The 26,219-nt window shown below is 37.5% G+C and overlaps 1 protein-coding gene across 3 annotated transcripts in view; it reads left to right on the top strand.

The window, feature by feature from the left end:
• The window catches only part of LOC108707084 (small G protein signaling modulator 1), a 59,283-nt gene extending 33,338 nt beyond the window's left edge, over nt 1-25,945 (top strand). For 2 of the 3 annotated variants that reach the window (XM_018244033.2, XM_018244034.2), the window contains exons 13-25: nt 1,815-1,953; nt 3,385-3,449; nt 4,371-4,516; nt 6,554-6,682; nt 8,806-8,988; nt 11,000-11,071; nt 12,442-13,038; nt 14,479-14,603; nt 17,112-17,194; nt 18,152-18,261; nt 21,724-21,820; nt 23,025-23,192; nt 24,678-25,945. In XM_018244033.2, the coding sequence (XP_018099522.1) occupies nt 1,815-1,953; nt 3,385-3,449; nt 4,371-4,516; nt 6,554-6,682; nt 8,806-8,988; nt 11,000-11,071; nt 12,442-13,038; nt 14,479-14,603; nt 17,112-17,194; nt 18,152-18,261; nt 21,724-21,820; nt 23,025-23,192; nt 24,678-24,766 (2,003 nt within the window). In that variant the 3' untranslated portion in view covers nt 24,767-25,945. The remainder of the gene's footprint in view (nt 1-1,814; nt 1,954-3,384; nt 3,450-4,370; nt 4,517-6,553; nt 6,683-8,805; nt 8,989-10,999; nt 11,072-12,441; nt 13,039-14,478; nt 14,604-17,111; nt 17,195-18,151; nt 18,262-21,723; nt 21,821-23,024; nt 23,193-24,677) is intronic. The other variant, XM_041580262.1, reaches the window with a different exon arrangement.
• The last annotated feature ends 274 nt before the right edge of the window (nt 25,946-26,219 follow it).

Here is a 26,219-nt window from a genome sequence, read left to right on the forward strand (position 1 = left end):
CTCTGTAATAAAAAAAGATCCAACTTGATCCAAACTAAGATAGAATTAATCTTTATTAGAGCCAAACCCAGCCTATTGAGTTTATTTAACATTTACATCATTTTCTAGTATATTTAAGATATGGAGATCCAAATTACGGAAAGATCCGTTATCCGGAAAACCCCAGGTCCTACTGCATTCTGGATAACAGGTCCCATACTGTACTTGTATTTAGTGGTGACTAAACTGTATGAATCCAAAATTGGCGGCAAAACAATCCTATTGGGATTATTTAATGTTTAACCCTTTGCCTGCCATACACGTATAGAGTTCCATGTATGTTTTTCTGCAGATGAGCTCTTCTATCTACATCAGCGGCTTTTGCCGCCTCCACATGGGAGGAATGACAGCCCCTGGGGCAATGAGACTGGGGTGCTGTCACGTCAGTCCCTCGACAATTGCAGATTGTTGCAGGGCCGACCTCCAAGCAACAGATGGGTGAATCAGATCACACTCCTGCTGCTCTCCCAGCTTCCTTCTCCACCCAGTGTAGCCCGTGCACTTCCTGCTGGATTACAATGCTGCGAATGGGCACCGATGGGTCGCAGGACCATATTAACTAGCTGATGAGGCCCTAGATCACAGAAAAAAAATCTAATTTGACTGATCGATACCTGGCCAATTTTTGGCCTGATATCGATCGGGGGGACCCGTCGGGAGCATGAAAATGGTATAATGTTATGAACATGGCAGTAATAACTAAAAGTATTAAAATACCAGTGCCAGATTAAGAGTTCAATTTACTAATGCTCAAGTGTCCAGGCTCAAGCATTCAGGTACTAAAATCGTGTGACTTCCTAAACTCACCCGTAATTTTAGTACTCAAATGCTTGAACACGGAAGCTTCAGCATTTATAAATCAGTCCCCAAGGGTCAGAGAACACAATATGTACAGTATTTACATTACGTATATAATACAGTATTTTAACTTATGGTGGTCCTGTATGCTAGTGTAACATGGTGTAAAGTGCCAGACTCTAGAGTCTTATAATACTGTTGCCACCCAAATGAACTAGCCTAGAGTTACTTTAGTGTGCAATATGCATAGAATCTATTTATCTGTAAAATTGCATGCCTTCTATGTTCTATTCTATGTATTCCCTGATGCCTTCTATGTTCTATTCTAAGTGCCCCCTGATAATACCTTCAGAGAAACAACAAAACAATTCGTCAGCAACTATAACGTTAAATTCCTGAATCAACTTTGGTGGTTAAAGGGTTTATAATAAAATGTCATCTTTATTAATCATTAGTAAATACTACTATTACCACAAATCACAAAAAAATTTTGGTTATCCTATATTTCCAAAAAGCTCTAAAACTTCAAAATTTAACACGAAAGCCTTTACTGCCAAACTTCGCCAAGTAAAAGTTATTGAGCTGCTGTAGAAGATTAGGAGGAGCGCTGATTCCATTGGGCCATTTTTAAACAGAATCAGAATTTTAGAGTTTTTCAGATTTTTTTGCCACGATTTGTCTGAAAAACATTTTTAGAGGTTTTCAAGGTATTCATATTTTTTTGAGATCGTTCTGCTCTTTTTTTCTTTTGTACTTTTTTTATCAGAACTTTTAATAGCTTCAGTGGCAGTCGTGGTTTTAGAGTTTGTGAGTTTAGTCATGGTTTCAAAAACCTTTACAACCTCTGACCTTAAGCCTCCACATGTATGTTACTGCTTCACTTATTGCTAATAGAGTTTTTGATTAAAAAAATATTAAGGTATGAAAAGATAACTCTGGGCAAAATGTACAACTGTATTATTTTTCTCTTTTGACAGTAGCTCAGGAACTTATAGATCCCCAGGGAGAGGGGCTGCCTTCTATGTGGCAACCTAGCACACGAAAATCCTCCTGCTCATCCTGTTTACAGAGTGGATCTTTGAATGGAGGACCCTCCAATGGCTGTAATCATGAGAGGTAAGGTACATTGTTTTTCTTCCTTACAAAAAATCTGAGTAAGATCACCCTGGCACTCAGACAGATAATGATGTTTTCATGTCCGTCTTTGAACTCTGTAGGGGTAATTTACAGATATTGCAGATAGACATGCAAGAACACACAAGAGTCCAATGACCATGTAAGGCTTTTATATAAGTCATGGAACTCTGAAGTGGCTTCTAATTTACTCACTATTTTCCATTAGGGGGGTATTGTATTTTTATAATACACAAGTTCAATAGGTCATGTGACAAAATATACAAAATATAAGCTGATACTACAAGGTTGAGTATTAAATACTGATACTAGTTGCACTGGTTTCTATGCTGCCATGTAGTAAATATCTGTATTAATTACTAATCAGCCTTATATTGTGACATATATATATATATATATATATATATATATATATATATATATATATATATATATATATATATATATATATATACATATACATATACAGCATATTGTGAGTGTGTCCCTAAGCTTAGTAAATGACAGCAGCACCGAGCATATATAGTGAATCAGCAGAAAAGGGGAGCTACTGGGACATTTTTGAAGACACAGATCTTCCCTGCTAAAGGGCTATGGTTGCTTTGGGCTGGTACACAAGCTCAAAACATAATTTACTCATTTAAGTTAACTTTTAGTATGTTATAGATTTCCTGATTCATTTTCTTATAGTTTTTAATAATTTGCCTTCTTCTTCTGACTCTTTCCAACTTTCAACTGGGTCACAGCAGCCACAATCTTTTGCTCTGTGAGGCTACAATGTTATTGCTATTGCTACTTTTTATTACTTACCTTTCTATTCAGACTCTCTCCTATTCATATTCTAGTCTTTAAAGGAATTGTTCTGTATAAAAATAAAAACTTGGTAAATGGATAGGTTGTGCAAAATAAAAAATGTTTCCAAAATGTATAAAGGCTGGAGTGACTGGATAACAGAACATTACTTCCTGCTTTTCAGCTCTCTTGGTTTCCAAGCAGTAACCAATCAGTGACTTGAGGGGAGCCACATGGGTCATATCTGTTGCTTTTGAATCTGAGCTGAATGCTGAGGATCAATTACAAACTCACTGAACAGAAATGTACCATGTGACCCCCTTCAAGTCACTGATTAACTCAGAGTTAAAGAGCTGAAAAGAAGGAAGTTGGATTCTGGCTATTATATGAGACATCCAGTCACTCCAGCCTTTATACATTATATTTTTGGCTAACTAACTATATTTGAAACATTTTTTATTTTGCACAGACTATCTATTTATCCAGTTTTTATTTTTACACTGAACTGTTCCTTTAAAACAGTTGAAGAACCCTTTAATTCAGGACTGTGTAAAGGCACACATTTTGTTGTGTGTCTACAGGAATGCAACTTACTTATTCTTAACTTCTTAATTTATTTAGAGCTCCACTTAAGATGCTTTGCGACAATATGAAGTACCAGATTGTTTCTCGGGCATTTTATGGATGTAAGTCCTAATACCTTTTATTCATATTCTACATGCTTTAGATTTTAACTTTTTAATTTGATCTTGTATTTAGTGCTTTACCATCTGTTGTAACTGCTATTGTTTGATTATTTTTGGGGGGATCTCCAACAAATAACTGTTAGAAATTGTAATTTCAATATACATTCATCATTTTAATTCTTTAAATATATTTTTTAATGCAATTGCAGTTTATATTTGTTTTAGCCATTTCTGTTGTCAGGTTCTACCTCTTGAAACAACGTGGCAGAAATCAATTCTCCTATAGGTGCAGAAAATACAGATAATGCAATGTATAGCAATTACTCAATTGCAATTAATGTATATCTTTGAAACCCTTTAAATGTTTCATGTGGATGTAAAATTACTTAGTTTTGCACTGGTTTCTGTGAGAACTGGTTTGTTCCTTGATAAAGGAATGTACTTTACACAACCTTATCTTTTATTAGGTGCTACACTTTTAGGTGGAAATATGCTTCTTATTCTTCTAAGTAAGTTGCTCATATTGATTGAAGTTGTGAGTTAACAAATAGTGTAGAGTCTATGTATATTGTAGAATTGTAGTGTTTTAGACCCCTTATAACCACTTCACATTTTGCATTTGACATTGGAGGTAATATAATGTAAAAATGTAGATTTCCAGGGACCCTTCATGGAAGAAGGAAGGACTTTTTTAAATAAAGGCTTAATGCAATGCTTCCTTATCTGACCATATCTGTAAGTGGGCCTTTGTATGGGAAGTTAATTAAAATCTACAGTATACCAAGAAGCAATATTAACCAGTTACACTAATCTTTTAAGATGGCAGGTTGCATATTCATAATTTTGTCCCCGTTTGAAGTGCATGTCAAAAAAGAAAAAGGATCTAAAATTTACCAAGTTTACCTTTTTCATCTGCAACAGGGCTTGCCTACTGCAGACACCTTTCTACTGTGAGAACGCACTTATCGGCTCTATTTAATCATAAGATTGTGTATTCCGACGTACCTGTTGATGCTAGCTTTGGGTTGACGGTGGCAATCTGGCAAAAATATTTAGAAGATAGTAAGGTAGGAAATTGTGTTTTTTTTATTATAGTTATGATGAGTTTCTTTGAATATGTTATTAAATAACACACAGCAGGCCCAAAATGTTACCAAGAGAATAGGTAATAACATCATGAGAAATTATTCCTCTTAAAGACATCCTGATAAACAGTACTGTCAGAAAACAACTTCTTACTAGGGTACCCACAAAACATAAATTTCCTTATAGATTATGGGGGTGTATTTGAGCTTCTGTATTTTTAATGGCTTGGCAACATTTTTATATGCTAACTCTCTGAGGACACTAAAGAGACACAGGACAGACATTTTAAATACAAACAATTATGTTCTTACACTTTTTTGTGTACTCTGAATTCCTCAATTGGTGCAAAGTATTTAGAATCTGGCAGCAGGTAATGGACTCCTACCCCCAGACCATATGCATTAGTACTTTGTTATTTGTTCCGTGGTTGGGCACAATCATGAGCAAACTGAATTATTTATATAATAAATGATTCACAAAGGCAGTGTATGAACTACACTATTTTTAAATCAATTTATTTACAAAATATGCTCTTTTCTTTGCTGTGGTTACAATGTGACGCACATACACATACACACACATAATATAGCTAAGACTGTATATTCAAAGTTCAAGGTTCATGTGCAAGTTTTTTATTGGATTTCTTGTAAGTACCTGCATAACAGTCTGGCATTTCAACAATGTTGTATTAAAAGGGAAGGGAGCTTACAGCCTTAGACACTCCAACATAATTACAACTTTTTCTTGTGTGTTATAAATATTGGCCTGCAACAACTTTTTACATACTAAAAACCTTTTAAATATTTAAGGGGCAATGATATGAATTGCATTCTACCCTTTGCATTCACACTTTTGTTAGACATATGCAGGCTGCTTACCATATTTATTTATAGCCTGGCAGATTTGAATATGTAGCCTGTTATTTCTCCTTTTATACCACACTGGTACCCTCAGGAGTTTTCAGTGTGAGTCCAACACTGCTTATTTGTGTGAGAGCTGCATGGGTCCCTAGAAAGCATTCCACTATGTCACTACTGATATGCCGAAAGCTCTACTGGTTGCTTAATGATATGGTGCTACTGGACAAGCACTGAAGTGTTAATAGTATATAGCAAATACAAAGCCAAACTCTGCTTGTGTTCCAGTATATAATCCATAGTACAGGTATGGGACCTGTTATCCAGAATGCTCAGGACCTGGGTATTTCTAAATAAGGGGTCTTTCTGTCATTTGGATCTCTATGCCTTAAGTCTACTAAAAAATAATGTAAACATTAATTTAGCCCAATACTATTGTTTTGCCACCACTAAGGATTAATTATATCTTAGTTGGTCAGTAGGTATCTAAAGGAACTGTTTCATTATTGCACATAAAAAGGAAATCATTTAAAAAAATGAATTATCTCATTAAAATGGGGTCTGTGGGAGATGTGATCAGGAGCTTTCTGGAAATGGGTTTCTGGATAACAGATCCCATACCTGTACAGTTAACTCTTTATCTTTTCTTTAGAGAAGATTGACTTGCAGCTGCATGTAGCGTGACTTAAAATGTTGTCTCTGCTTTATCTATTATAGTTTTTTCCACAGTTACCCGTGATAATATTTCTTCCTGCTAATATTTCACACTTATCGCTAGTGTGACTTTCTTTCTTTCTTTTCCTCTTACATCTCCCTTTTACCTTGTGCATAGATTCCTAAACTGCGGGGCTGGCCCATCTCTGGCAAAACAGTGAATAAGAGAAACAGCCTTTGTGCAATTAGAGTGGGATTTTGGGGAATGCTGTCTTTGTCATTTGGCATTTTGTGCCTATAATAATGCATACTGGTGTGCAGCAATAATTTGCATATCTCCATTTTCCCCTTAAATAGCTTATATATAATAATTAGATATACGATTTTGGAGGTGACATACAATTATGTATAATTCAAGCTGAATGGGCATCCAGAAAAGTGTGCAAAATGGTATTGGCGAAACCAATTGTCATCCACTAAAAGCACTATTTTATTTTGCTTCTTAAGAACTATGAAGAGCAGGAGCTTTTACGTATGATTTACTATGGGGGTATTCAACATGAGATCAGGAGAGACGTTTGGCCTTTTCTTCTTGGACACTATCAATTTGGCATGACAGAAGAAGAGAGAAGAGAGGTTAGTATTGTGCTTTCCAGATATAAGGTTTAGGATACAGGATATTTTATGAAAGGGTGGGCAGCACACCAGAGATCTGTGCTTGAGTGGGTTTCCTCCAGTTGCACTTGTTTTCTATCACACTTTTAAAACAAAAAGGCAGGTTAATTGGCTTTTCATGAACTTGACCACAGTGTGTGTATGGGACTTTAGTTTTTAGGCTTCATCAGGCCTGGACAGAGATATGAAGTAGGCCCTGCCATTTCAAATAAAGATGTCTCAAAAAACCTGCCCCACCAGCCCACTTATAGTGTTTATAGTTTATAGCATCAAATAGCAGCCATTCTGACATTTTATAGAACCCACAGATTGCCAGTCCATACCTGAGCTTTACTGGTGCAGGGGCTGATGAGAATGAAAAATAAGGCATACAATTCCTGTTACAAATATATTATGATTTATATTAAACCTTTTTTTTTATTAATTTTTATGTTTTTTATAAATTATAAACAGTAGGATTTCACATTAATAAAATTATACCCACGTATTACACAAAACATTACAACCATATACACAATAAGAGCATATCCACTCATGCAAGGTTTCTGAGGCCAAAATCCATGTCAAGAGCCATGTGATAAATGTAGTCAAAATTACAGAGACTGTTCATGTAGGATAATAGGTATTTAGAAAGGTAAAGCAAACCACAAGTTGTGGGGTGCCATGTTGCATTTTAAGATGATTTATGGAAAGACCAGAATCAAACAAACCAACAAGAACCATGTTTGCTCATTTTTACCAGGCCTACTTATAATTACCTGAAGCTGTGTTTATCTAACTACCTGTTTTACATTGCATCCTGGGAGGCATTTGTCACTATCCCTGTCATTCATCAATCTCTTGAATGCTCGATTTGGGAAAATGATTGGCAGCGTGCCTTGGACGCACTTTCTTGTTGGCTGGCATTGGTATGAATACACATCAAAATCCGAAATATTTTCTAAAAACACGAAATCTTCTTGGACCTCCCCCCCCCCCCATTTATCAATAAATTTTCATGAAAATGTCTTGTGCGGTAAAAGACTCGATAAAATCATTTAAGAAATCCGAATCTTATGAATTCTTCAGGATTTGATGCCCGAAAACTGCAAATTTTTTGGATTATCGCCTGAAAACAACAAAATCTTTGGATTACTGAATGAAACCCAGCACAGATCAGGATATCTTCCAAATGTTAACAAGATATAGAATTGACTTCTAAATGAACTCGGCATGTCAGAGATGAAGTACTTTTTTATTCTGACTTTTAACGCCATCTAGGTTTAATAAATCATGAAAAATTCAAAGTTTGTTTTGTACTAAAAAATTGTGTTTTCCCCTTAAAAAGTCAGACCAGAAAAAAAAACCACTTTAATATATTACCCCCTTATTAAGTCTTAAACTTTTATAAATATAAAAAAACCATGAATTTTGAGAGATTAGTGGAAAAAATATAGAATTTCAAAACCGGCACTATTAAGTCACATTTTATTCCACACTCTCCTTTATTTCTACATCCCAATCCTTCACAAAATCTTGCCAACTACATCTTAAAAAATTTGCAGGAATATTTTCTTTTCTCAGTCAGTAAACTACAAATATGCTAGTTCACTCATTAATCGTCTTCCACCTAAATTAGTGCAATCTCCTCCTTTTTAAACTTCTGCTCACTTGCTTATCCTCAATACAATTCATCCAAAATGCTGCTGTTCACTTGAATAAAAACTTCATTCTTAAAATGAATGTTTTCTAAACAGAGCTAATACGATCTGGAGCTTAGATGCTGCACATTATTTACACTATAAAGGGTGTGGTGAGATTCCTTGTGTGCTTTACCAAAATAGTAAAGTCTATGAAAATTCCTCAGGACTTGTCAGCTGCTTTTCCTGGAATTCAAAGCTATGGTGTGAATGGCATTTTTTCTGCATCTATGTCTGTTGTTTGTTGCTTTAGGAACACTAGGACACAAGAATCACAATTGTTTTACTAACATACATAACTGTAGTGGATTTGCAATGGTGAGAGCCGATGTAGTAACAATGTAATAAAAACTGATGTAGCATTTTGTAAGATAAAGAACTCTTTTGTTTCAAATTTCCCTACAGGTAGATGATCAAATCTGTGCCTGCTATGAGCAGACGATGGCAGAATGGGTGGGTTGCGAGGCTATTGTTAGGCAACGAGAGAAGGAATCTCATGCAGCTGCTCTTTTAAAGTGTTCTTCGGGGGCCAGTCTAGATATCCAAATCCAAAAGATGATGCACAGGGACTCTACAGTCAGCACTGAGGTCAGTAGCAATCGTGCCCAGAAATGTCATGACATACTATTCTCACACATTGTGCATGTAGTTGTGTATATGCTGTTTTATTTCTTCCACAATAGGTATTGCTTTAGTGAATACCCTTGATAAATCTGCCCCTTAGTTTAAGTTAACACGGTTAGTCTGTTATGGTAAAAGCAACCTATTTTTCCCAGATGTTGATAAACTTAGATTAATACCTTTATGAATAAGCAGAATTTATTTTTATTTTTGCAGAGTTTGCAACAGTCCTTACTTGCTCCAGTTTTATCTGCCTGTGCCACATAGCTACTAGTGTCTTCGATAGCCTTCAGCCTACCTGCTACTTACAAAGACTGCAGCATATTCTCCTGCCTTATCATCACTATGATTGCTCATATGATTGCCCTCTAGCTCTCTCTCTGAAACCAAAGCTACGATAGGTTAGATTCAATGCAATCTAAAGCTCAGGGTTTTTTTGCCCATCCTCTTCGTCTGCAAGGGCTGGCTGATTCTTCATATAAGAAAAGGAAAGATATCGAAATGTATTAAATCCTTTTTTCTCAGTAGCAGCAATGATTCAGGACTTCAAACTTGTCACAGGGAGTCACCATCTTGGAAAGTGTCTGTGACACTCACATGCTCAGTGGGTTCTGAGCAGCTGTTGAGAAGCTAAGCTTAGGGGTTGTCACAAATTTACAAGCAGAAAATGAGGTTAGTCTCTAATATAAGCTGATGCTACAAGGCTGATTATTAAATTCTGATACTAATTGCACTGGTTTCTGTGCTGCCATGTAGTAATTATCTATATTAATTACTAATCAGCCTTATATTGTGACATTATATTCTATGTGTACTGTATATTGTGAGTGGGTCCCTAAACTCAGTGACAGCAGAGCATGTGCAGTGAATCAGCAGAACAGAAGATGGGGAGACACTGGGGCATCTTTGGAGACACAGATCTTGTTATGTTCATGCAGTAAGACAGGTATTGCATAGTCAATTGTCAGAACTCCCTCTAGCCATTGTAAGTGGTGTAATTATTGCTTACAAAATTAGCTTTTGTAAGTCATATGTAAAATAACTGTGTTGTAAAACAAACAATAAACCGGTGTTGTTTTCCCTATGTTATGTATAGAATTCAAAGAAAAAAACATAATTCATCTCTGATGTGATTATTGTCATTATCTGTAATTATTACTTAGATAATTAGCTTTCGTAATTCATACGTAAAGTAACTGTGTTGTAAAACACATAATAAACCTGTGTTGTTTTCCCCAAGGTTACATTTGCTATTTTTAATTTGTCCCATTAAATTCAGTGGACTACCACAGGTTTAGAGTGTTAAAATAAATAATGATGTTATTTGTTTGTTTTTGATATATTCAAAGTTTTTAAATAAACCCTTTGGAATTATCAAATGTGGTTGTAGGTGAAAAGAAAGCTCTGTGTAATGTTTGCAGTGCAGCTTTATTGTTTCCAGCTTTATCAAAAGTAAATTTTTTTCTTTTGATAAATTCTATACATTAGCCTTATTTGTGTAAGTTATGCTTATCTTAAGCCAGTAGTGGCAGCAAGTTATTGGCAAATATAAAAAAAATGTGCCAACTCACAGTTTGAAGAATTCAGAGTGATTTACTTAACCCTGATTTTTCCTGGTTGGACTTTGATCTGTTTTTGTTCAATATCTTTGTCCCTGCTGAGCAGAATCCCTGACTTTCATTGAAGGCAGCTGTTAGAATTGATATAATACTTGCTAATATACCACAGCTACTGCTGAGAAATGTATCAACTAATGTATCCACTAAATGTATCCAATTGTAACAGTTCAGAATCTGCTCCTGGATCACTGAGCTGCCAGACTGAAACACCAAAGACACAAATATTAAACTTTAAAAATGGATGGAAAGCAATTGAAAAAGTTTTTGTTTATGGGAAACTTAATAACAGTTACCAAATATGAAAGAACAGTGTGGGTTATATTCTGATTCATGCACTCATTGAGTTTTTGTTCACACAGTCCTCTCAAAGCTGCAGCTCTGAAATCCAAAATCATGCTCGCTTGCAGAGTGATTCCAGCACAAGTACACAGGTATGGTCAGATTTTTTCCCCTGAGGGTTTTGAAGTAAAAGAGCTTTGTTTAAAGGAGAAGTCAACCCTTTAACAAAAAAAACGTACCCCCCACCTCTAGTAGACCCTCCTCCCCCCAGCCTAACTGCCCCCCCGGTGAAATGGCCTATACTTTATACTTACCCCTCGGTGCAGATTCTGGCATTGGAGTTCCACGCAGTTATCTTCCGGGGTCTTCGTGTCTTCTTCTGGCGCTACAGAAATTTTCGTGAGTTTCGGCACAAACTGGCAAATTGCTCCAACTGCGCATGTGGCGACATGCTGATCTCCCACTCAGCTTTCCGAAGACCCGAAAGATGGCTGCGTGGAACTCCGATGCCAGAATCTGCGCCAAGGGTTAAGCATAAAGTATGGGACAGTTCCCCGGGGGGCAGTTAGGCTGGGGGGAGGAGGGAGGGGGGTCTACTTGGGGTGGGGGGTACGGGTTTTTTTTGTTAAAGAGTTGAATTCTCCTTTAAATGGAAATCTTGTAAAGCTACAATACATATATTTTAATTGCCTTTTTTAAAAAAGCATAAAGGATTTATTTTATAAAAGAAGATACTGCATTGAAACATGCTGCTTTCTATTTGTGCATAATGTGTAATTAGCAGTTGTTCATCTGACCATACCCCGTATGTAATAAAAGGCACACTTTTGCTCTGGTGCAGTAACGCATAGCAACCAATAAGAAAGATGTTTGCATTTAACCAGCTGACCAGTAAATACTACTTGCTGATTGGTTGCTATAAGCTCCTAGAACTGTGCTGTCATATATCATTCAGTGAGTCTTTATGTTCTGATATGGACAAATAAAGGAGACATGGAATACTTGATAATGGTAACAAGACCTGATAAATTTTACAGTTTAAGGGCTAGTCCACACGAGGAGATTCAGGGAGATTTTGTCGCCTGGCGACTAATCGCCTCCTCTTTTGAGCAACTATCTCCCTGAACTGCCTCAGCGTTTTTCCCCATAGGCTACAATGAAAAGTCGCCTGCACTAATGCACACGCAGCGATGCGTTTTCAAAAGTTGCCCAAAGTTGCCTCAGTGAGGCAATTTCAGGCAACTATTGAAAACGCATCGCCGTGTGTGCATTAGCGCAGGCGACTTTTCATTGTAGCCTATGGGGGAAACGCTGAGGCAGTTCAGGGAGATAGTTGCTCAAAAGACGAGGCGATTAGTCGCCAGGCGACAAAATCTCCCTGAATCTCCTCGTGTGGCCTTACCCTTAGATGTTGTTCACTTTCATTGGTTTTTAATGTTCATTTAATAAGTTGAATTTGTTTTTATAGTGCTTTTTACACAGTGAAATCTCAGTAGATACAGTATGTGTAATTCTGTCACAGGTGTTTGAGTCAGTAGAAGAAGCAGAACAAATAGAAGCCAGAAGTGAGGACAGCAAACCTACTAAGATTGCTAATGGAACTATTGCTAATGGAACCTGCTCTCCTGATTCAGGTCATCCTTCTTCACGAAATTTCTCCATTACCTCTGGGTATTCTGAACAGAGCTTTAGCACAGATGACAATGCTTCTCTGGAGACCAACAAAAACTCTCTGCACTTGCACTTGAAACAGGGGGCTACTGAGGTAAAAAAACAAACCACCTCAGATATTATTCTGCCAGATAACAAGACAGCAGAAGTGCTTCCCATTCAGGACAGTTTGGATGGAGAGGTGACCGCTAATGAGAGCATAGATTATTTTCTTTCCATTACTGATAGCACAGACGATCTCCTGCCAGACAAGGAGACAGCTGTGCTCTCAGTTATAGAAACGTGGCCGGACCGTGAAGCAGATAAAGAGAGCTTAGCTGAAAGTGAAGATAACTTGTCTGAAGAACCAGAGATGGAGAGTTTGTATCCACAGCTTGACTCATTGGTGGTCATTGATGCTACGATGTGTGAGATGTCTCCTGTTTCTTCAACAGGAGTGACATATTCAGTAAGTATCAGTTAGTATAAAATACCAGTTTGCATTTGCTACATATTGTATTTATAGGCTCTGATGATATTTTATGCTTATTAATGCACACTTCAAAAAAGTTTTAGCAACATATTGAGAGCCTTCTGCTAACTGCACCAGCATACACCATATCTAGGGACTTTTTAGCACTTCAAATGTTTTTATTGAATGTTTTCAAGAAGACACACAGAATATTGTCAGATTCATTACAGCCAAATCAAGTGCATAACAATGTTAAAGAGTTAAGGAGTTGATATGATTGTGACACTAATGTTGGATCATTAATGAAATCATGATGACCAAAACAACAAAGTAAAGTAAACAATAACAATACATAACATTACTCAGTGGACATCTATTGTAATATGCAAAATCTACAGTATATCAGACTGAGAAATATGAAATTGAACAACTGTTGCCAGATCAAACCCAGTGGCGGAACTACCGGGGGAGCAGGGGGTGCGAGCGGGCCAGGGCCCACACCCCCTCAGGGCCCCCCGGCAGTCCGTTCACTGCTGAAAATGCGGCGGTACGGAGGGGGTTACGCACCACCCCCCTCAACGAACGCTACTGATCAAACCCCAAAACTTGAGATCTGTGCCTACAATCCACATGGTTCAGGAAAGGAGATCAAGGGGCAGATTTTGTTTTTTTTGGGGATAATTTGGCAAAATGACAATTTGCTGCGAATTTGGCAATTTACTAAAAGGTGTTAATTCGCTAGTGAAAAACCTCAGCGCTAGAGAACTTTGGCACCGTTTCGTCAGTGAATTTTCGCCAGCAAATTCTCTAGCGAAAATCTGGTAATTTATCAAAGTGCAAACATTACCCTTTTCACCAAATACTACTTCACCACCAGCTTCACTTTTAAATTGCAACCAACATTGCCCTGTCCATGCTACTTTTCTCCACGATTGTATAGGGAAATATACTGGAGAATCTTTCTTTTTAGTAAATATGGAAATGTGCTGTGAAAATACGCCTGGCGAGTAAGTGAACTTTGGTGAAATAAGGCGAAGAGAAAATTCACTCTTTAGTAAATGGGCCCCAAGTGTCTAAGAAAGCCTGATTAAAATGGGGTTCTTCAGTTTTGACCCTAATCGCTTCTTGTCAACAGTGAGGATTTTACAGAGGGAGTAGCCTCCGAGGGACTTTTTAGGTTATGTTCCTACTTAATGTGTCAAAACTTGAATCCATTACCCGCAAAGGATTTTCCATACGTTAGGGGATGTCTGTCTTGACTCCCCTTGATCATAGAGATTCTTGATGTAAAAGTATTTAATTGATTTGTTTGTTTTTTTAATTAGTCCCTGCCAATGTGGAGCAATGGAGCTTTAAAGCTACATGGCACTTTGTTAATGTCAGTTGTGTTTATTTTTGCACCAGTTTTTGAAATCTGCATTTTCTGCTCATTCATAGCAAGAACTCTTGGACATGTACACCATAAATCTACATCGCATTGAAAAGGATGTGCAGAGATGTGACCGGAACTACTGGTATTTCACACCAGCCAACCTGGAGAAGCTACGCAATGTCATGTGCAGGTGTATAACATAGTCCAAAGCTTAACGCTTATGAAAGAGATATTAGTTTGAATCCTAACGCTATAGGAGGAAGTTAGCTAACATGGTTTGTTCTATTTTTTGAGGTATGCATTTTACCTGATATACTGCTGAATATGTAGCTTTGCCATTTGTATTAGGGTATTGGTACATAAATATACTCTTCATCAAGCATAATATTTTTCTGTTGCATTATAGCATTATAGTACACAAAAGCCACTAATATTCTGTAAATGATATCCTTATAAATGTCTCTTAGTGTTTTCATCAGTTATAAATGGAGCGTAGTGAAGTCATTTGTGTCACATGAATTACTAAAACTTGTCTATTATAATGAATAAAGTACCCCTTGTTGGAAAATATGAGGATATTAGAAGTAACATTGGGGTTCCATATCCAGCATAACAGCACTCGGCCTTCGGCATCATACTTTTATATGGTCACGGAACTACTTGGTGACTCCTTGGTGATAATATCCTTATATTTTACAATAGGGGCTACTTTAGACACTATGGGGCCGATTCACCAAGGGTCGAATATCAAGGGTTAATTAGCCCTCGATATTCGACTGGGAATTAAAATCCTTCGACTTCGAATATCGAAGTCAAAGGATTTTAGCGCAAATAGTTCGATCGAAAGATTAAATCCTTCGAATCGAACGATTCAAAGGATTTAAATCCAACTATCGAAGGAATATCCTTCGATCAAAAAAACTTAGGAAAGCCTATGGGGACCTTCCCCATAGGCTAACATTGAGTTTGGTAGCTTTTAGATGGCGAACTAGGGGGTCAAAGTTTTTTCTTAAAGAGACAGTACTTCGACTATAAAATGGTCGAATAGTATCGATAGATTCAAAGTCGTAGGCGAAGGTCGAAATAGCCCAAAAAACACTTCGAAATTCGAAATTTTTTTACTTTGAATCCTTCACTCGAAGTTAGTGAATCGGCCCCTATATATTGCGGCATAATAGTTATAGAGGTATAACCACCTTTCAATAGTTTCATTCATGTTGGGCTAGCACCCTGAATGATTGGAACTGCAGAATCTGATGTGGTCATCAATATGGTGCATCAGCAGTAGAAATGTTCACATGCTCTGCCTATGTGCCAAATGTGAACGATAGGAGAATTTCCCCAACCCTTCAGCGCAGTCTCTGTATTTAGCCGCAAGTGTCTGGCAGTGGACTGAAGGGATTCTTTCATTATTTTTCTTAATATATATATTCACTTAATTTATATATTCACTTCCTTAAGTGTGAAGACACACAGGGCTACTAGTGGCAGCTACTTGTAAGGTAGACAGCGTTTCTGTGGATTATACAGAATTGTACGAATTTTTCAGATTTGTCGCTGTTCTAACTTTTTGACTGAAAACCACAAAATATTCAGATTTTTTAACAAAACACAGCACAGATCAGGATATAAACAGAACAACTGCCATTAACTTCTGCATGAACTCGGCAGGTTCATTCAGACTTTTGACACCATCTGAGTTTAATAAATCTGAATTTTTGTTTCTATGAAAAGATTGTGTTTTTCCCCTTTAAAAGTCCGACCAGAAAAAAATTGGACTTTGATAAATAACCCCCCCATAGTGCCTTAGTAAAGCCAGTTATCACATTTGTCTATTTTGTAGCCATGACACGTAGCTGCTACTAGTAGCTGTGTGTGTGTCTTCACCCTAAAGCTGCCATAGGAATAGGCCTTCAGGCATCTATATAGAACATACAACCCTAATAATATCACAAAATGCTGTCTACCTTACTGCCAAGCTGTGTCAGTAACAGCAGTGTGCCACAGAGCAGCCATTTTTTCAGTCACCAGAATCAATAAAGGGAATGGCATTTTGATCGCAATTGTTGTCCCTGAGCTGGCTTCAGTGATCAAAAACATGTGTTACTGAATATTGCTATTTTGCTTTGATAATTGCTATCAATCTCTTTCAAAGTGGCAAAACTGTGTGTAAATTCAGTGTTCACTAAAATAATAGTAATATCCTGTCCAAATTCACACATTTGAATTTTAATCCCTCTGTTTGAATGTAAATTAGAATGTGAGATATATTACACCTTGACCATGGAAACAATCCTAAATCAAATACGCACCACCTAAAACCTGCAGAGTTCATGTACAATTCAATAGCAGAGGTCCGTTGAGCCATTTGGAGATGTTAATAGCCTTCCTGACATTCGAGGGTTTTTTTTCGGGAGAAAAACTCGATTCCTACCAATCGAATCCGATTCGAATTTTCGGGTCGGAACTATTTGATCGAATATTAGACATTCAATTTTTTTTCTTAAATAACCTTCCACTTGAATTGTGAGTATATTCAAATTAAAAAAACTCACACAAATTCTAAATTCAACCTTTGATAAATGGGCCTCGAAAATATCAAGTTACTCAAGTTATACTCAGTTACGTGTCTCAACATTTTTTTTATCCTTATAGTGGAATGTATTGCATTGCTAATAGCACCTATTATATTTCCTAGCTATGTCTGGCAGCACATTGAGATAGGATATGTTCAAGGCATGTGTGATCTCCTGGCTCCTCTCTTGGTGATACTAGATGATGGTATGACTTTCTTTATTCTCAAAGTTTTTTTTCATCTTAGTAAGCATTGTTGCATTCCATTGCCTTTCTGAAGCTACTTGAATGTATAGTGTAATGCTACTCTTATATGTATTAGAGCAGTGGTCCCCAACCAGTAGCTCGCGAGCAACATGTTGCTCACCAACCCCTTGGATGTTGCTCCCAGTGGCCTCAATGCAGTTGCTTATTTTTGAATTTCTGGCTTGGAGGCAAGTTTTGGTTGTATAAAAACCAGGTGTACTGCCAAACAGACCCTCCTTTAGGCTGCCAGTACACCTAGGGGTGACCACATAGCCAATCACAGCCCTTATTTGGCATCCCCATGGACTTTTTCATGTTTGTGTTGCTCTCCAAGTCTTTTTTACATTTAAATGTGGCTCACGAGTAAAAAAGGTTGGGGACCCCTGTATTAGAGGGAGGATTGACTGAAAAGTGTCAGTTTACATAAGATCAGAACTGCTAGCACATCAAAAGTGTTTTCCCTATATTATGTAAAATAAATGATAGACTGATACTTTCAAAAGGACTTTTATTATACAGCTTGTTTTGTCTTGGTTCCCTTTAATGTAACTGAGACTTAGGGACAGTTGTATCAAAATGGGAGATTAGAACTCACCACAGAAACACTCACTCACTTTCTATTCATTCCTATGGGATTTTTAGTATTTGATAAATATGCTTTTAAAAATCCCATAGGAATGAATGGAAAGTGAGTGAGTTTTCTGTGGTGAGTTCTAATCACACACTTTGATAAATCTGCCCCTTAACTTTCCATTGATAAATACACTTCTAAAATATCCCATAGGAATAAATAGAAAGTGGGTGAGTTTTTCAGTGGCGAGTTATAATCTCATGCTTTAATAAATCTGCCCCTTAGAGATTTGTTTTTTGTGCTGTAGAGTTATTAATCAATATGACTCCACAATCATTTCTGTGCAGAGGCAAAGGCCTTCAGCTGTTTTACTGAATTGATGAAGAGGATGAACCAGAATTTTCCTCATGGAGGTGCCATGGACACCCACTTTGCCAACATGAGATCTCTGATTCAGGTATGAGCCAGTGGCCGCAGATACTTGCACAGAATAGGAAATGTATCAAAAAGTCTAATCCATTATATCAAGTAAAAATAGAGTAAAGCAGGGAACCGAACCATGTTAATGTGAAAAGGGCTAAAAGCAGTCAAAGAGCCCTTCATAATGCAAAATATGCAGTGGAACTCTTTTTGATATCATAAGGTAATCTCATGCCTCATGCTATACACATAGCACTAACTTAAAGGGGTGGTTCACCTTCGTGTTTACTTTTAGTATGTTATAGAATGGCTAATTCTAAGCAGATTTTTAAGTGGTCTTAATTTTTTCTTTTTTTATAGTTTTTGCATTATTTGCCTCCTAACTTTCAAATGGGGATCACTGACCCCCATCTAAAAACAAATGCTCTGTAAGTCTACAAATGTAGTTATTGCTACTTTTTGTTATTTATAATTCTACTCAGGCCTCTACTATTCATATTCCAGTCTCTTATTCAAATCAATGTGTGGTTGCTAGGGTAATTTGGACCCTAGCAACGAGATGGCTGAAATTGCAAACTGAAGAGCTGCTGAATAAAAAGCTAAATAACTTAGAAACCACAAATAATCATTTGCCAGTTAGTCCCCAAACTTCTAGATATACGTACATTTCTATTTTTTTTTTACTATTTCGGCTCCATTGAATCACTTTGCCATGCTTTTTACAGAACTAGCAAATGCTTACCTCCCCTGATTCACCTCTTAAATGCCACCAAAAAAGTCTGGGACATTTTAAACGTAAAAAACGCAATCTCACCTGACACAATACTCTCCTGAACAACTTTGTTTCCTTTGAAAGTGGAGCTCATTGGGCAAGGGCAGGGGTTACAACTTCAGCATTTACCATAAGCAGGATCCCTAAAAACCCATGAGCAATTCCAGCAACTACCTGCCCTGGTGGACCTGTCAGTGTTCAGTTACATATAAATTAGACACCTCTATCACATACAGTTTCAGAAAGGTACTCACCCCATACAGTACACTGCAGGGGAGACCATAATCTCTGCCCCAGATAAACTGAAAATTCTTTCCAAACATATGCAGCACTCACATCCCAAAAGTATGATCCTAGACACAGAGTTAAACTTGGGAAGCAAGTGGTCTCCACTTGGACCCAGATGACTGGGAGGAGGTGGAGGAAAATCACTATACCCCATTGATAAGCACGAGAGATAGACTAATTAAATTTTAAATCATACACCAAACATATCTAAAACCTAAGAAACTAATGGGGTTGCTCTGAACACTCCAGATGCCTTCACTGCAATGGACCTGAAGCCGACTTCATCCACCTACTTTGAAACTGCGCAGATATCCAGAGATTTTGACAAGTCATGAGATTCTTATCTGACAAACTTTCTTTACCCCAATCACATACCTCTTGGGCCTGGTGGACTCCTTACTACCCACAATTGCATCCAGATCACTTATGAGAGCTATGTTGTTTTACACACAGAAAACTGTGGCCCTGCACTGGATGGGGCCTTCACCCCCTACTCTCAGCAAATGGATAAAGCTGGTAAACTCTCAACTGGAACTTTATAGACTAACATACTTAGCCAGAGGATGCCCACAAAAGTTCAAGAAAATATGGAACCCATGGCTAGAATTTCCAGCAACAGTCACCTAAAAAACCTCCATTCAATCTCCACCCTTACTCCCCCCACCTCTTCTTCCAATTCACCCCTTGTTTAAACAAAATCAATAAAAAAGTTGCCTATTAAAAACCCCCACAAATGATAAAAAAGAAAACCAATTACAGATTGTCTCAGAATATCACTTTCTACATCATACTGTAAGTTGATTTAAAGGTGAACAACCACTTTAAAACCAAAACTGAGGTGACATGCAAATCGCTCCTTAATGTCCGTGTGGCCAACTCAGAACCATGTGTTTAATATCACAGATAAAGCCTAAAAATGAAGGTTGTGGGCACCCAGGCTCACTTGCTCTCAGCCTGCTTATTTTTGAGAGAAGTGGATCTGCTCCTTACCTCTACTCCATTGATCTGAATTCGATCAGCCTGCATGTGCACACACAAGGGGGAAGTCAGCCCAGATACACAAAAGGAGGCAGGTTCTGGGCAGGCAAGGGAACCAGAGCATACACAGAAGGAACAGGGATGAAGCAGAGTGTAGTCAGAAGACAGTCCGAGAGAGCAGCGTGGTATCAAATCAGAATCTAAAAACATAGTCAAGAACAGGCAGAGGACATAAAAACCAATCCAGAAATTGCACCCAGGAACTTACAAAACAGAACCTATGTTGGGAAGTTAAATAGAGCACGGCGTCTTTTAATATTTGAATTTCATGCCATGTGGAATTACGGCATGTGCCGCGCTAAAATAAAAGGACAAGCGCGAGTGGCAGAAGGAGCGCAAAATGGGAGGCGCGGATGTCCATGCTGCCCCCCAGGTAATCTTACACTTAGAGGCACATTTATCAAGGGTCGAATTTCAAATTCATGTAACTTTTTTTTATATCTCGAAAATCGAATTCGTATTTTTTTTGGATAATTCCCTAGTCAATTTTGAGAGTTTTGACCTTAAAAAAATTTTGGATTTTCAATTTGACCCTTAATAAATCTGCCCCTTAGAGCCATATACCCAAACTTGCAGACTGTCTGTTCCAATCTCATTAGATTTCATCAATGCAAGATATTGCAACATGGCTTCTGTGGGGGAAGATTCGAAAAGTAGTAAAGCAGAGAAAACAACCTGGTTAGGGTGATTTGGACATTCACTTTCATTAACTCTAGTGAAACTCATGCAGACATTACTATTTTATGGGATCATAAAACCAGCCCCCCCCCTCCTCAGACAATTGTGCCATAAATTTCAACACAGATATTTAAATGCCTAGTAGATTTCCGCTGGTGACTGCCATAGAGTTTTACTTTTAAAATCCTTTTCCACCAATATGTTTAAGATTCTCATTCATTCAGGTCATTGATCCCCAACCAGTAGCTCACGAGCATCATGTTGCTCACCAACGCCTTGGATGTTGCTCCCAGTCACCTCAAAGCAGCTGCTTATTTTATAATTTAAAGTTTTGGTTGCATAAAAAACAGATGTACTGCCAAACAGAGCCTCCTGTAGGCTGCCAGTTCACATAGGGGCTAACAAATAGGCAATCACAGCCCTTGTTTTGCATCCCAGGAAGTTTTTGCATGCCTTTGTTGCTCCCCAACTCTTTTTATTTTTGAATGTGGTTCACAGGTAAAAAAGGTTGGGGACCCCTGATTTAGGTCATGGTATATCTGTAAAAATAAGTCAAATCAACTGGACTTGCTGTGTTTTTTTTCTTTAAGACATTTCACCAGTCATCCTGCTGGCTTTCACAATTCAGAATTCTGAATACCTTTTCCATCAAGCCACAGGGAAAGAAAGAATATTATTGTTTGTAACTAACGCTGACTTCATATATATACTCTTTCTTGGCAGATTTTGGATTCAGAACTTTTTGAACTTATGCATCAAAATGGTGACTACACTCATTTCTACTTCTGTTATCGCTGGTTCCTTCTTGACTTCAAACGGGGTAGGTGCTTATTACTCTCTAAATCAGCACTGATACTTTGAGCTGGCACAATATGCTTCAAATTGTGACAAATTGCAACCTTTACCTATTACAGGCACACTATATAACTTTAACATACAGTAGTTCCCTAAATAGAAAGAAAGATTTCTTTGCAAAGACTTTCGCTGTTGGAAATGAATAATTTTACATTTGTGGATTATGTCAGAAATGTTACAGGCCAGACGTTAAGCACAGTCTGGCTTCTCACTCAAATGACAAACAGCTTATTCAATAAACCTTATTTCATTATTGACAATAGTAGCTGCTTACTTTGTAGCAACATATAAAGGTTTTTTTTAGGGCCTTTTTGTCTAAGAAATGAAAAGAACATTTGCTTTTCTTTCTGATGGTTAGCTTGAGCTAATGTGTGTGCATGTTGTGCTTTTATTATTACATGCAGCTCTGTATTTAGCACATCCATGACAAGTTATGGTCATAACAATAAAAGGAGATTATGTATTATGTTTACTGTATTTCTGTTTAACATGTTGTGTGTTTGGGAAAACCTAAATAGTAATAATAATAAACAGCAATCAGCATACAGTATATAGTACACGTTTGTTCACAGAGCAACAGGAATATATTAGAGTCCTGCGCAGAACCAATTTTTTAAACCCGACCTGAACCCGCAACCCGCATACTTACCTGCTGGACCTGCTACCCAATCCGCAAGTACCTTATCCGCAACCCGATCCGCGAACCAGCTGACCATCAAGACACAAAAGTGCTGTCATTGTAAACCGGAAGTGCCATCATTAGAAGTAGGCGTAATCAGAAAAAAAAGAGTAAAACAGGAAGTGCTCAGAAAAAAAGGAGTAAAACTCGCTATTGAGAAGACCCGCAACCCGACACACGACCTGCAAACCCGGAGAACCGCAGACCCACGTCTATACCCACTCCCGAAACTTCTACCTGCAACCCACAGGGTACCACAGGTTTTTGCGAGTAACCCGCGGATACCCGACCCGCTGCAGGACCCTAGACTATGTATTGAATGGGAATTGTTTTCCTTCATTTAGATCAACCTATAGAGAACAGTCAGATTTGCTGGACCATAATGTCTTAATTCAAGTCACTGAATTGGCATGTTTATTATTATTATTTATTATGTTCCATATTCACATACTTTTAAAGTAATGGTTAATCTATCTTTTTTCATTAACAGAATTGGTATACGATGATGTCTTCTCAGTTTGGGAGACCATTTGGGCAGCCAAGCATGTCTCCTCTGCCCATTTTGTCTTATTCATTGCCTTAGCTTTAGTGGAGGTTTACCGGGATATTATTCTTGAAAACAATATGGACTTTACAGATATAATCAAATTCTTTAATGGTAAGTATTTACATAATAAAATATGAGCAAATGATATATCCTCCTATCTTAAAATTGGCTATACACAAGCCAATAATGCTTAAAATAATACTGACACTAAAAAAATTATTTTCAAAATATTAATCTACATTAAAGCTTACCTATAGGTCATGATCGTTTTTTACTGATAGTTTTGCTTTTGTAAGTAACTGTTACTTGAAGTTCCTGTTTTGTCAACCTGACTGCCCCTTCTCAACCTGTCAGAGTTTCTAATGCTAACAGACTCCTGCTGCACAAATATGGCAGCCCCCTCATAGAGGAACATGGGGGTAAGGAAGGTAATGTAAAAGCATCTGGCAAATACTTTTATGGCGAAATTATAAATAGTATGCAAAGACAATGTTATGAATATGATGGATATAAAAAAGGTTATTATCTGGTGTCAGTATCTCGTTACTGACTTCTCTATACAGAGTCAGCAACTAATTGACCCTATATATGTGCAGATTTAGGCAGTTTAGATCACCTCATCTGAAATTGTCATGGCATGTATATCGACAGTCATATCATGACCTATATAAAAACACTTGTCTTGTAGCTTCATACTGCAGCACACTGAATAAGCTGAAAAGTCTTTGCTATGAGCCAATAAACTAAATGTAAGCACTTTTCAACGTGTTCAATGTGCTGCAAAAACTTTATATATCTGCAATTACAATGACCCTATAATTGGGCCTATATGCTGACAAGTACAGCACTTCAATCTTGTGTGTACAGTATATACTGTATGGTTACTGAATTCTTGGGTTTACACTGTTCATATAGATACATTTTAGAGATTTATTATTTGGCTCATTTTCCAAAAGTGATATCTCTACTCTGGTACCAGTATATTTCCTTCTGGTAATGTAGTGGTGGATTTAGACTTTCTGGGGTTTGTCATGGTACACACATACCTCTTTCCAGCCTACAAAATGGGCAAAAGGTACAGTCCAATCATAGGTCACTCATATATTAATTTTAGAGAAGATCAGGCTGAGCAATAACATGCCATGGCTGACTGTAGTGGACCCAAATATTATATGGTAGGGTATCTTATGTGGCCCTCCGATTGTTGGCCCACAGATGTGTGCACTATATTTGTTAAATGAATGGACTCTGCCTTCATTTTGAAAAGTCAGTGCTTAGATGTTTGATCAAAGTCCATATTGTACTTGCAACCCAAAAAGAGAAAATTCAAATGATTTGTATCTATATATGCCAGACTAAATAAAAATATGTTTAGGATGATGTAACACAATGGTCTGTCCATGTTCTGATCAAATAAGCTTAGCTGAAGTTTCAGAGCCATCTGGTAATGCCAATCAGGTTGGGGAATTTGTGCTTCTTTTTAAGTAAAAACAATACAGTTCCTGTCATTGACAGGAACATAGCAGTAACCCTGTGTGTTCTTCAAATGAAACCACATATAATATTAGTAACACTTTGTTTGTTTGCTTGCTTTAGAGATGGCTGAGAGGCACAATATAAAGCACATCCTGAAGCTTGCTCAAGATTTGGTATACAAGGTCCAGACTCTCATAGAAAACAAATAAGAAGAAGCACATCTTCAAATACACATTGCCACCTGTACTGCCATGGATCCCTGCAGTTCATCCTCTGCAATGCAGCCCTGCAGCTGTGGGTTAAAGGGTTATACACTACATCTGCTAAGTTATTTCAGCCAGTTTCAGAAAGAGAACACAGAAAATGTAAATGTTCTGATTTTCCACACTCACTCTTTTTCCTCACTGGTATTAGTAGTTTATTGATTAGGCCTCAAAATAAGATCCTTCTAGTCACTAAATTCAGCTTTTCAACTGGGATTGCAGTGGGCAAGGAAATCAGCAGAATTTATTATTCTGCAACTCTGCCCTACCTTGTATAGTAACTCACTCAATATGCACAATATTTGTTAACCTCCATTTTTAAAGATTTCTGTAGTCAACTACACTAACATTATTTTAAATAACATTATTTTACTTATTCATTTTAAAATATTAATACTAAAAACAGTGGAATTAGACTGTGAGTTCTACATCCCCTATTGCCGGCACACATATTAATTTATGCAAATAACCCTAAACTGGCCTTATGCGCAGCCTGTATTAAATGGGGATCTTCATCTTGTGATCTTGTCGCTTCAGATTCCAGGATTCTCTAACAGCCTTGCATTTGCAGAGCCACAGTTTGAATTGTTTTATCCTTGGATGCTCTTACATTGCAGGGAAGGCTTTTAGGCACAAAAATAGACTGTACTTAAAGTAAATGAAAATTAATTCTCTTTATTGTTAAGTAGTATACTTTGCATTTACACTGACGAATGCTGCTAAATATGTGAGGATGCTTTTGGCAATTTCAAACAATACGATAAAACATCACTCATTGCTCGAAACCTTAGAAAGTTTCATGGTGGTTTCCACATGGTGAATTATTGTATGGTGCAGAGACATCATCAGGTACTGTTGACGTTTACAAGATGATGGCAAACAAATGAAACCAAATTCAGACTTAAGTTGTCCTGCTACCTCATTCCCATTATACTGTGGCAGGCTTATTTATTTACTCATTTATGCTTTCATGTGTTAAGCATAACAGGTTTGGTCTCACTCCATTTATCACAAAGGTCTATATAAATACACTAGTAAACCCTCAAAGTAATTCTGCTCTAAGTCCTTTGTCAAAAGAAACACTGCATTTCTTTCCTTCTTTTGTGTACCCATGGGCTTCTGTATCAGACTTCCTGTTTTCAGCATATACCTCCAGGGTTAAGGCTTGAGCATGCTCAGTTTGTGCCTCTCTCTCCCCCCTCCCTGCTGTAATCTGAGCCCAGAGATATGAGTGAGCAGGGAGAGACTCAGGCAGGAAGTGATGTCAGACCAAGCTAATATGGCTGTTGCTATCCTTAACAAACAGAGAGAGCTTCTAGACCTGTTTACTCAGGTATGGTAAAGCATTCTGCAGAATAAATTTAGTATTATATCTTGCACTACTGTGACTAATCTATTG

Source organism: Xenopus laevis, chromosome 1S (genome assembly GCF_017654675.1).
Source record: "Xenopus laevis strain J_2021 chromosome 1S, Xenopus_laevis_v10.1, whole genome shotgun sequence".
NCBI lineage: Eukaryota > Metazoa > Chordata > Amphibia > Anura > Pipidae > Xenopus > Xenopus laevis.